The sequence below is a fragment of the Myxine glutinosa genome, chromosome 1, assembly GCF_964187855.1.
Source record: "Myxine glutinosa chromosome 1, kmMyxGlut1.1, whole genome shotgun sequence".
In the NCBI taxonomy this organism is placed as follows: Eukaryota; Metazoa; Chordata; class Myxini; order Myxiniformes; family Myxinidae; genus Myxine; species Myxine glutinosa.
The window spans coordinates 427,558,669-427,572,108 of NC_136261.1; the positions used below are offsets into that span (position 1 = coordinate 427,558,669).

The 13,440-nt window shown below is 34.0% G+C and overlaps 1 protein-coding gene across 1 annotated transcript in view; it reads right to left on the reverse strand.

The window, feature by feature from the left end:
* LOC137419598 (uncharacterized) overlaps positions 1-11,184 on the reverse strand; it is a 34,309-nt gene extending 23,125 nt beyond the window's left edge. Inside the window, exons 1-7 of the mRNA XM_078787041.1 lie at positions 11,018-11,184; positions 10,694-10,870; positions 10,446-10,539; positions 10,222-10,311; positions 9,998-10,087; positions 9,520-9,862; positions 9,316-9,346 (exon numbers count right to left, since the gene is read on the reverse strand). Coding sequence (XP_078643167.1) covers positions 9,316-9,346; positions 9,520-9,862; positions 9,998-10,087; positions 10,222-10,311; positions 10,446-10,539; positions 10,694-10,870; positions 11,018-11,163 — 971 coding nt within the window. The 5' untranslated portion in view covers positions 11,164-11,184. The remainder of the gene's footprint in view (positions 1-9,315; positions 9,347-9,519; positions 9,863-9,997; positions 10,088-10,221; positions 10,312-10,445; positions 10,540-10,693; positions 10,871-11,017) is intronic.
* Between the last annotated feature and the right edge of the window lie 2,256 nt (positions 11,185-13,440).

A 13,440-nucleotide genomic window follows, 5' to 3' on the forward strand; every position in this document is an offset into this window, starting at 1 on the left:
TGTTCACAAACGTCACGATACGTTGCTTTGATCATATTTATTTATATAGTAAAATTATACTTAAAACAAAGTGCCTTTTTTAGAGGCTTTTTTAAAGATGAAACTGTGCTTAAAGTAAAACACCTTTGAGCTTTTCAACTCGTTTTATGTATATAACTTTACTTAAAGTAAAGCGTCTATGTATTAGCCAGAAAGTTTAGATACTCTAGTTCATCAATTTCAATTTCACTATCTGAGTCATCAATAAAGCTACTCTCATAGCTATCATTTGAACACAAACTATTAGTATCATAACTATCTTCAGATCCTAGACTCTCAGTATAATAACTCTGAGTATTGACTGTTAATATCACTCACTTACATATACAATATATTTTCTTTCATTAGAACTAATAACCACAATATTTTTTACATTAAATGTTATTTTCAAATAATCTCGAATAATCAGAGTACGGAATGATAGTTCACCACTAATATTCATATTATTAATTTCACCCACATCTTTGGGTCTATTAAAGAATATACAAATGTTTCCGCTAGAATCGTTGATGGTCTTATCATTCATTTTCAAAGCTTCTTTATCAATGACCTTTTCAAGCTTTGAGTAAATTGTTAGTATTAGTGGAGAAACTTTTGTCAAATTTACTTTAATAGAGTTATTAATTAACATAGCTTGTCCCGTAAATTTAATAAAAGGACACATGTTATTCTCCATTATGGGTTTAATCCAAAAATTTCCATATTTATCTTTGTTCAATTTAACATCTTTGACATATTTTTCTATATCTTTCACCGAAGTAGAGATTGATTGAAATCCTCTAAAAAAGGCACTTTGTTTTAAGTATAATTTTACTTTATAAATATGATAAATTCTGAAGGATATTTAGAATTTCCAGACTCTCCATATGATAATTTAGAAATCTGCCACCGTTGTGGTAGATTAGGGCTTAATAATGAGGGTTCATATAAACAATGTATTTTCTGTGATTTAATTTTAATTAATGATAATAAAAAATATAGAAATATATATAACTCTTTTAAATTAGAACCAAAAATGAATTACTTTACCAGATTAATAAGAGAGATAAATGTTAAGTATTATGGTGATAATACACCATTTCTTACAAGGGAAGAGACTATTTGTATTGAGGAAATGTATAAGGGTTTAATGATATTTATTATTCAAAATAATTTTAATGGAAATGTTAATACAAGATACTATATAAACAAAATAATGGATTATTTTGAAATTAAACCTGAAGTCAGGATAAAATATAGAGTTTCTCAAAAAACTCAAAAAAAGTTAGATGACTTGTTTTCCAAATATATAAATGAATGATTTTTTACCCGTTTGGGAAAATAAGATAAAATTTAGTAACCATAAAAATCTTCCAAATTCATTGAGATGTCTAATAGTCGGTTCAAGCGGATGTGGAAAAACCTGTTTACTTTTAAAGATGCTCCTTAGTCCTAATTTTTTCGATTATGATAATTTAATAATTTTTACAAAGTCAAGTTTTCAACCTGAGTATCAACTACTCTCACAGGGTTTTAATGCGGGTCTTAAAAAGGAAGACATTATCGGTTTATTTAAACTTCAAAACAAACTAAATGATTATAATATTGATGATATAATACAATTATTTTGTGATACACAGAAATCAAAACCAAAACCCATAACTTGTATTCTCAGTGATAATACGGATGATATACCTTCACCTCAAGATTTAGATAAATGAAAAAAGAACCTCGTTATCTTTGATGATTGTGTTAATGAGAGAAACCAAACAGTAATGGATAGCGACTATACAAGAGGGAGACATTCTTCTTGTAATTGTATTTATCTTAGTCAGTCATATTTTCAACTCCCTCGGCGCTCAATAAGAAACAATGCTAATACTTTTATTTTATTTAAGTTAAATTCAATAGATACAAATAATTTTTGGAGAGATAATTGTTCTACATTATGTAGTAAGAAGGAATTTGAAAATTATATGAAACACACAATTGGAAAATATAAATATATTGTTGTGAAACAAGATGAGATACTAAATGATATTTTTCAACAAATAAATACAGAAAATGAATACGGAAGAAAGAGTAAGAAAGTTTAAAGAACATCAAGAGTTGGTTTCAAAAGTTGTAAAGCAACAGGAAGACATAAAGAAGAAAAGGCGACAGAAACTAACTGGTGAAGAAGCCTTTGAAAGAAAACAAGAGAAATTTTTTAAACCACTTTTAAAAACTCAACAAACGATTTCACCTACAGTTCCCACGGTAGAATTTACTCCGAAAAAATTTCAAATGCTCAAAGATTTTAGTCAAATGACAGAGCAAGAACTTGGAGAATTAGAATATGATGATGAAGGATTATTTCGGCATCTTGAGAAGGTAAATAAACTTTCCAATTATATTGTAGAAGCTCTTCAAAACAATGAATATTTGAAGGGTTCAAAAACCACAGCAGGTCTCATTCCAACAGAAGAACCAGCACAGTTCCATCTTGTGAAAGAAAAGTTATTGATATTTAATGATAAATTGGTGTTCTTAAGTTCTGACCAACCAAATGTTGAATTAACCCCAAGATTAATGTTTCTTCTAACAAAAGATGGACATGCTAATTCACCTTATTTTAATGAACCACTTGATATGGAAAGAGAGGAAGATAGAGAGTATATTGAGTTGCTAAACGCACTTGATTATGGAGTTTCTGTTGCTGGTAAAAGTAAGAAGAATGAGAAGGAGAAACATATTATTGATGCTTCAAGTAAGCTTGGTTCAGGTGTTAGTTTTCTTCCAAATGACTCATCACAACTAGTTAATAGGTTATTATTGTTGTTAGGTAGTAAGAAGGCTGGAAACAACAATTGTTTTAATGAAGCATCCGCCATTTTAGATCAGTTGATGAATATGAAAATAATTAATAAATGTCAATACAAAGATATTTTATTAGATATTAAATAAGATGAGAAGCACAATTCTTAGTTTTAATTTCACAACGAGTGATTACACAGCTTCATTCCCTTACCCACTACAACTTGACCCCACAAAAGAATATGAGGCATCTTTATTGTCGATGGAAACTTACAATACCTTGTTTAATATCACAGAGAAAAACAACAAGTTTAGTTATAATCCAGGAAGTGGATATAAAACTATAACCGTTTCACCCGGAGCTTACGAGATTTCTCAAATATCTTCAGAAGTCTCTCGCCTTATTAAAGAACAAGGTGATGAACCAAAAAATATTGCAATAGATATTCAAAAACACACTTCAAAATCAACTATTAAACTTAAAAATAATTATAAAGTTGATTTCACGATTGAAAATTCGTTCAGAGAGCTATTGGGTTTCTCTTCAAAAAAGATTGAAACTAACGGGACGTCTTACAGTGATAATGTCATTCAAATATCCTCCGGTATAAATTCAGTATTAATTCATTGTGATTTGATTGATGGTGCTTATAACGATGGAATAAGAACAAATACAATATTTTCATTCAGCGCATACTCAACCCCAATTGGTTATAAATTTAATATGGAACCAAAAAATCTTGTCTATTTACCTGTGTCAGGAAAAACCATATACAGAGTAAATTTTAGGATAACCGACCAAGATAATCGTATGATATCCTTTAATGATGAAATGATATCCATCAGAATTCACCTACGTGAAGTTTTTCAATAAATAAATAATGGTTATTGTGAGAAAACACGAGTTCGGAAAATATAAAATAATTACAGGGGATGGGATGTTCCTTTCACCATACTATAAGGGTGAAGGTATGTTTCTTGGTAGAGGATACTATAAAGCAAAGAGACAACGGGGTGTGGGACATCAATTTAGAAATAAAGGAGATAGGATAATTGATACTCTAATGGGTATTGGTTCAACCATCCTAAAACATAAAGACCTAATTGGTTCAACTGCTTCAGCCGTGGGCTCAGTTGCGGGTGCTATAAAGCATATAAAAGATGCTCAAAAGGAGTCTCATAAATTACAAGCGATCAAAGAAATTAAAAAAGGTAAAACTCAACTATCTTCACAAGAACGACAAAAAAACATTAAAATACTTGGGTCAGGGTTTCAACGATTTTAATGCTATATAAATACAAGTATGGAAGTGATTGATAGTATCTATGATTTGGATGATACGATTATCATTTCAAACTCTACTAAAAAGGAAGACTATTTTAAGGTAAATGCTATAACAGGAACAGACTGGAATTCAAACGGACCAAAAAGTTTTGAAATAAATAATCAACAAACTTACTTGAATATAGCTGATAGTTTCTTGCTGTGTAAATTTAAATTCACAAAGGCTGCGAATAATACTAATGCTACACTCGTAAATGATTTCTTCTGGAAAATGTTCGATAGTGTCCGCCTGTATTTTGGAACACAAGAGGTTGAAGCGGTTGATTATGTCTCTGCTATATCTGAAATGATGAAATTTACACTATATTCGTTTAGTGATAGAATGGGTAAGGGAGCTGTTGAAGGTTTTATTCCTGATATGTCAACGGGAACAAATGCTGACCCTGGTTATAGTCAAAGGAAGTCAATGTATAATGATGATACAAAAGCAGAGAATAGTTTTACCGTAACAGTACCTCTTAAAGGTATATTTGGATTTTGTGATTATGATAAAGTTTTGTATGGTCTTAAAATTAGATTTCAACTACAAAGGAATGATAATGTAAATAGGTTGCTTTTTGGGGCTGAAAATGCTTTTGGCGTCAATAATAAATTTGTTATTAATGATTTGTGTTGGTATATTAGTGAATATACTCCTAATCTTAAAACGGAAGAGATGTTAAATAGAAGACTTGACTCAAAGAAACCGCTAAATGTATCATACCTTAAAAGAAGATGTCAACACGTTAAACTGGAACACACTACCTACACTTGGAATTTGGGTGTTCTTGAAGGAAAGCCACGATACCTATGGCTCATTTTTAAGAAACCAGATGGAGAGGAGGGTACTGATAAGAATAATGCGTTGAGTGATAATGCTAAGGTGAAACAACTTCGGGTTTCTCTTGATGGAACATTTTATCCGCGAGATAGATTGGAAATTGATTGGGGAAAAAATGATTATGCGGAAGCCTACAAGTCTTACCAAAAGGTGTGTGAAAGCAACGGTAATAGTTAACCTATTTTGGATATGGTTGCGTTTCAAAAACTTTATACAATCTACGCAATTGACCTGAGTTCTCAAAAGGAAACTATAAAGTCTAATAGAGTGGATACTTCTCTATACATTGAAAGAGGAGAGAATGAAGAAGTTGATGCTTATTGTTTGCTTTTAGAGGAAACAGAATTACAGATTAATACAGATAATGGTGTTATGATTAATATCACATAGATTTTTTCTCATAAAGAAATGGTAGGTGTATATGTTAATCAAATCAATCTTGATAAATTAACATCTTGCATTCAAAATCAAAAGCCTTGTATTATTAATGTTAATACATTTCAAAGAAAAGGAGCAGTAAGAATTGATGTTTTACTCACAAGAGAGCAGGTGAAAACACTAAATGATGTTGGATCACTTAAAATTAAAATGACAAAACCTATGTTAAAGAAATATTCAATACAAGAGGGAGGATTTCTCCCGTTTCTAAATCCTTTATTTGCTGGTTTAAGTGCGGCGGGAGCATTGACTGGTGGTATTTCAGCAGCGGTAAAAACTGCTAACGAAAGGAAGGCACAACTAAAAGCTCAAAAAGAATTGGAAAGACATAACAAGGAGTTGGAGAAACTAATTACTGGAAGTGGTGTAATTGTGGATATTGCTCAAAAACTTGAAAGTCTACCTGATAATGCTAGATTGTTAGTTGGAGATATGCTTTCCTCTATCGCTCAAGCAGGTGTTAAACTAACTAAAAGGGGTAATGGGTTATATCTTTCTCATAAATAAATGGATAAATGGTTTAAACAATTTGGAAAGAATACAATGTCAAATATAGAACTTACTAAATATTGTAAAAAACTAAAAATTGATAATGTGGTTATTTGTATGAGAGATGAATTTAAAAAGTTGTCCAAGAATACAATGAATATTATGATGAATTTAGACAAAAAAAAGAATGGTTCTCATTGGGTTTGTATTCATAATAGTCAGGATAAATATTATTTTGATAGTTATGGTATGCCACCGCCTGTTGAAGTAATACAATTCTTAGAGAATGGTGTTTATCAAACATTTCAAGTTCAAGAAATTAATTCTAAATGTTGTGGTCAATTATGTTTATATGTATTATTTCAACTCAACAATAATGAAAATTTTTATGATATCATTTTTAATCTAATATAAATGACTTATGTTGGAAAAGATGGTTCTATCTTTGGAAAATCCTCTCAGGATATTGATTTATCAAATTATTATACAAAGGCACAGGCTGAACGACAAAAATATAGTACAAGTAAAAATATTAATATGAAGAATACTTATAAATTAATCAATTATCCAAACCCTACAGATGCGAATGACTTAATTAGATTCAGTGATTTATCACAATATATATTTTTAAATAAAACAGCACGTTTTGTTAAACAAGTAAAATTTACAACCACAACACCCGGTTATACTGACCATATACCTTTCCTCATTCAATTTAACTATCTGCTTACAATTGAATTTTATAAAGAAGGACATATAGTTAATATGCGAATCAATAAATGGGGGTATTATATGCCTGATTTAGGGTATAATTGGTATTTTTCAATAAACTTAGGAGACCTACATGATTTGAATCAGTCTCGTAAAGAAGAATATTATCCGCTTGGTGAGGATAAGGATTTATGTGGAAGTACAATTAGTAAACAACAAATACACGATTTTAAGAAAAGAAAAATATATGATAGTATAGTGATGGTTAACATGACAAAGAAGGAAGGTAATGAGATAAGGATAGAAAGCCGAGGAATACAAACCAATTTGGTAGTGGGAAGATGGGGTGGTATTACCTGTTATAATATTAATCTCACATATATTTCTGATACATAAATGGCAGGAAAAAGACTACAAGAGAATTATAATTTTTGTATTCAGGGATACCTACAAGAAAAGGGTGCTCTGTATTACATACCTTATGATTTGGAGCATATACATGGAAATTTTGTCTTTAAAAACTGGCCTTATACTGATATTGCTAAACCCACAAATAGACTTGTTTAAAATATTAAATAAAAATGAACTTCTCAAAGTTATGAAATATAAAACTCTTTTAGAAATCGTCAACAAATCTTATTGGTATCCTATTATGAGAAAAATAATTATAGATACAAGAATATCTCAAAATCCAGATGAGTATATGTATAATATTATTTGGGGCTCAAGCTCAAGGGTAGCAAGGGATGAGGAAGGAGTTGAAGAAGAGAAGGAGGAAGGAGTTGAAGAAGAGAAGGACGAAAGAGAGAAGGAGGAGAAGGAGGAAAGGGAGAAGGAGGAGAGGGAGAAAAAGGATGAAAGGGAGAAAAAGGAGGAGAGGGAGGAAAGGGAGAAAAAGGAGGAGGAGGAGAGGGAGGAAAGAGAGAGGGGGGAAAAATATAAAAATATGACCATACCTGAGATTAATGAAAGATTGAAGTTATTAGGACAAATAAATCAATCTCAACGCACCGAAGAGGAAAATAAAGAACTAATGACTTATGAAGATATTGGTTTTTAAATCTGCTATAATAAATTCAGAGAGCAGATATACAACATATCGTTGATGATGATGGTGTCATTGACTTTAGTTAGTTTTATTTGTAAATAAATGGAGGAGAGAGTGAAGGCATTCCTAAGGATTCTTTACATTTTAAAAATCAAGATAGAAATGTATATGTTGAAAACCCAAATGTCTTGGGCACTATGTAGGACTTTTTCTCATAAATAAATATGAGTTATTGTCTCAAATGTAAAAAGAAAACTAAATCTAAAAATATCTCCTTTGTTAAAGCTAAAAATAATAGAGTTTATCAAAAAGGAATATGTCAAGTGTGTGGCTCTAAAAAGTGTCAATTCATCTCTCCTAAAAGTGGAGGAGACATACAAAAGTTTGTGTCAGGAAGTAAATTTACAACAACTGGAATTCCAGGGGAACTACATCTACCAGGATATTCTTTCTGTGGTCCTGGAACAAACCTGGATAAAAGATTAGATGAGGCTGACAATCCTAAACCTTGGTCTAAACCTACAAATACGGTTGACGAAGTGTGTATGAAGCATGATATTGCTTATGGGAAAACCACTACGTTGACTGAAAAACATAAAGCCGACAGAGAAATGTTGTATAATTTGTCTTTGATACAAAATCCAACGTTGAGAGAGAAAGTTGATTGGTTTATTGTGAGAAATTTGATAAATGCTAAATTGAAACTTGGCCTTGGTTATTCACCGTCAAAAAACTATTAGGCTCTAATGATGTCATCAAGACTGAGGAGCTTTTGGCTGATGAATTACATAAACCTATAATTACAAAGTTTACAAGAAGGAAAGTTTATTAAAAAGACAGACCACGTCTGGTCCGCTGATTTAATTGAATTGAATAATGATAGGGGATACAAGTATGCTTTAACCGTTATTGATTTGAGGAGTAGATATGCCTGGGTTGTTCCTTTAAAAAATAAAAAGGGTGATACTTTAATGTTAGCCTTCCAACAAATATTTAATAAAAGTAAAAGGAAACCAAAGAAATTATGGACTGATGAGGGAACAGAGTTCTATAACAAAATATTTATGAAATTTCTAAAGGGGGAGGGTATTAAATTATACAGCACCTTTAATGAAGGAAAAGCAGTTGTTATTGAGCGTTTTAATCGTACTTTAAAAGAGAAATTATATAAAAAATTCACACAACTCGATTCTCAACAATGGGTGTATTTTATTCAGGATATTGTAGATAATTACAATAATACAGTTCATTCATCAACAAAATCAAAACCATCAGAAACATTTACAAAATTAGAATATGAAAAGGAGATTAATTTGAGAAAGCCCAAGTTCAAAGTTGGTGATATTGTAAGAATATACAGATGGAAAAGTCATTTTGAGAAAGGTTATACAAAGAGATGGACTAATGAATTATTCAAAATCGTTGATGTAATGGATACTATGCCTTGGACTTACAAATTATATGATATGAATTGGGAAGAAATATTGGGTTCATTTTACTCACAAGAATTACATAAAACAAAACTGATAATTCATTAAACAACAACCATCCATAGTCCATACTTTCATCCACCCAGATTAGCTAATTTAATTAGTAGTAATTAAAAAATAATAATCATAAGCCCCACCCACACAGACCCTACCCACAAACCCCGCCCACACAGACCCTGCCCACACAGACCCTGCCCACACAGACCACACCCACACAGACCACACCCACACAGACCACACCCATCATCCCCCACCCCCTGTGCGCCCCCACCCTTGATCCCCTCTCATCCCACCCCCACCTTCCCCACACACACAAGGGGAGGGGAGGGGTGGGATGAGGGGGGGATCAAGGGTGGGGGCGCACCTTCCCATCTTTTTTCCTTTTTGTAATTAAGAATTAAATAATTCTGGACAAAGCGAATAAAATCAAAATTATTAAATAACATTAAAAACATAAAAATTATAATAAAACATTTTTCACGAGGTATAAATTCAGTTTCTTCCATAAATTCAGTTTCTTCCAAGGTATCATGTGGTATAAATACAGTCATAAAATCAAAATTATTAAATAACATTAAAAACATAAAAATTATAATAAAACATTTTTCACGAGGTATAAATTCAGTTTCTTCCATAAATTCAGTTTCTTCCAAGACAATCCAACATAATGTAGTCTCCCATGTTGGCTTCACCAATTCCTTTTGTGTCTGCAAGGCACAAAAGGGATTTTAAATTAAATTCACCAAACACAGTATTTGCCTGCCGTGCCATCCCAAAAACCACACGAGGGCAGTCTAGGACCATAAATGAGAAACTCCATTTTTCCAAATTTTTCAACTCACATGAGCAGGAAATGAGTTGAATTCAATTTCTTCCAAGACAATCCAACATAATGTTGTCTCCCATGTTGGCTTCACCAATTCCTTTTGTGTCTGCAAGGCACAAAAGGGATTTTAAATTAAATTCACCAAACACAGTATTTGCCTGCCGTGCCATCCCAAAACCACACGAGGGCAGTCTAGGACCATAAATGAGAAACTCCATTTTTCCAAAATTTTCAACTCACATGAGCAGGAAATGAGTTGAATTCAATTTCTTCCAAGACAATCCAACATAATGTTGTCTCCCATGTTGGCTTCACCAATTCCTTTTGTGTCTGCAAGGCACAAAATGGATTTTAAATTAAATTCACCAAACACAGTATTTGCCTGCCGTGCCATCCCAAAACCACACGAGGGCAGTCTAGGACCATAAATGAGAAACTCCATTTTTCCAAATTTTTCAACTCACATGAGCAGGAAATGAGTTGACACTCCTCCGGTCGTCGAAGTTGTGAAATCCCTGGGTTTCATCAAACTTCATGTTGCTGGGTTGGTTTTTCATGCTGGAATAAAACAAACAGTTAGTTAAAGGAAATAACACACAGCTCACTTTGCCACAAGCTGCACCTTTAACACACAGTTATTCAACCACCAACTTTGATAAAAAGGAGAAAATTAATGGATTGAAGTTTGTGAAGAATTAATCATATATCTTACCTCAAATCCCAGGTCTTTATGAAGTCATCGATCTCATCTATCATCTCTGCTATTGATCCATCATCATCCTTCGGAACTCCAGGTAATTCTGTAAGGGGAACATTCAGATTCTCCCTTTGTTGGTGATAATCATTGGTTTCTTCATCAAAGTTCATGTTGTTTGGTTGGCTTTTAATGCTGAAATAAAACAAACAGTTGACATTTAAATACCAACTCACTGGTGATATCAAAATCGCAAGACAGTATCTAAGTATCAACCAAACCGTTTAATAACACACATACACACAGTATCAAAGTTTGTGAAGAATTAATTATATATCTTACCTCAAATCCCAGGTCTTTATGAAGTCATCGATCTCATCTATCATCTCTGCTATTGATCCATCATCATCCTTCGGAACTCCAGGTAATTCTGTAAGGGGTTCATTCAGATTCTCCCTTTGTTTGGTGATAATCATTGGTTTCTTCATCAAAGTTCATGTTGTTTGGTTGGCTTTTAATGCTGAAATAAAACAAACAGTTGACATTTAAATACCAACTCACTGGTGATATCAAAATTGCAAGACAGTATCTAAGTATCAACCAAACCGTTTAATAACACACATACACACAGTATCAAAGTTTGTGAAGAATTAATCATATATCTTACCTCTCACATAACATCCCAAACAAGGTGTTTAATTCGTTGTCAGTCATTTGTTCATTTGTAGAGACAGCATTGGGTAATATTAATGAGTGAGAGAGGCTGTTCAAACATTGAACCATCTCATTATGAAGACCCCTCCGAACTTCAGTGAATTATTTAAGCATTTCATTCAGATCCTCCCTTTGTTGGTGATAATCATTGACTTCATTTTCAACCTCAATCACCAGCTTTGATAAAGATATACTGTAATAAGAGAAAAAACAATAATTATTGAGAGGCTGTTAATGATGTTCCATATAAGACAATGAATAATTAATCGTGAGAACAAAAAAAACTTACCTGTCTTCTGATAAAGCTTCATCCTCCATCCTCCAGAGAAACATAACTTGTGTTTAAAAAAGCAAGGTGTGGTTGGAGCCTTTATAGGCAAGGCTGAGTCATTGGCAAGGCTGAGTCATCCTGTGCCACGTTGGCAACTGGCTCAACAAAAGATGATGCAATGTTTCACCATAAATGATAGAACTAAGTATCAACCAGACTGAAGAGTGGAGGTGTAATCAACCTTGGTATATAAATGGAAAACACAATGAATGTGAAAAATATCAGATTCAAGAGGTTGAGAAAATCACTGGTCAGAAGGTTCTCAAGACGGATAAACGTATTCATTTGTTGAGTGGGGTAATGGAGGGTGGGAAGAAAAATATATTAGAGTGGAGTGAGAACTTTAATGGTTATCAATCGGATAATAAATATTATAATTTTAAAATGGTATGTGGGAGAGGAGGAGGTCAAACAAGAACCCTCCGTGAAACACATCACTTTATACTTTCACAACAAAAGGTTAAGGAACCTGTATACTTTATAAATATACTTGATGGGGATGAGTTCTATAGGAGAATGGAACTCTTTAAAAAGTTAGAAAGAGATAATATATTTATAGGCTCATTAGTAGAGTGGTCTAAGGAGATTATAGGTTCATAAGGAGAAAAGGATTATAGGTTCATAGGGGAGAAATAGAGGTGTTTATGATTTTTGAAAAAGACAGGGGGGTAAATGACATTAGATAGGGATTTCCCATGTTAAACGGAGGTGTCCCAGATGCAACATTTATCACCTACTTCCCTCGCACTCGCGCGACCACCAACTCAGGTGTGCTTTCTTGCACACCCTTGCCGTTCATCCCATACGTGCATCCTCGCACCCGCTCCACCACCAACTCACTCCTCATGTTACACTCCGTACACCCCGACATGCATTCTCGCTCGCACTCGGTTTCACTCCCACACTTTATAACACACCCAATCGCTGACGCACACTTTTTTTCACACACCCCAGAGTCGGACATTCTCGCACACCTCTTTCGCACACCGTACCTGTCGCACACTTTATCAGCGGCCTCACACAAACACCCGGATCCAAATCAACCCCCAAGCCGACTGAAGCTTCCCTCACACCATATACATTTCCGCATGTATCGCCACTCACCTTGGCACCTCGTCCCCATTCCTCCTCTGCCACCTGCAAACTCTTTATTTGGTTAGTGAGCACAGCATCAGGATGTGTTGAGCACAGACCTTGTACATAATCCATTCCTTCCTCGAACTGCTGGGCTACCTCCGTCGTCTTTTCAATTTTTATTATACCCTCTACTGGGAGTAGGCCTACTGCTTTTTCTTTGTTCACCACGACGACCGCTGGCTTTAATAAAATTCCCTCTTCTACCTCAGCGGTCGCCGGCTGGCCCATACCCCGGGTCGCGATCTCTATACCCGTCATTGTACCCACGCTTTCCTCCACTTCGCCCAACCAGTGCTCCTCGACCCGCGTTACCTCGTCGTGCACCGATGTGCCTCTCCCGCCTCCCATGCCGTTTACGAACTCCCCCATTTTTTTTATGCTGTGGTTTATTTGCTCCCGATATCCCTCTGGGTTGTCCCTTGCTTCCTTCCTCCTTTTTTCATGTCGATTCCCTGGGTAGCCATCATTGCATCCAATCCCCTACTGTCACCCTTCATAGATGCCATGAAATGCGTCATAAATAGGCAAAAGTCCATTGGCACTGCGAGCTCGGCTGTCGCCGTCACATAAGGGAGGCCGCCAT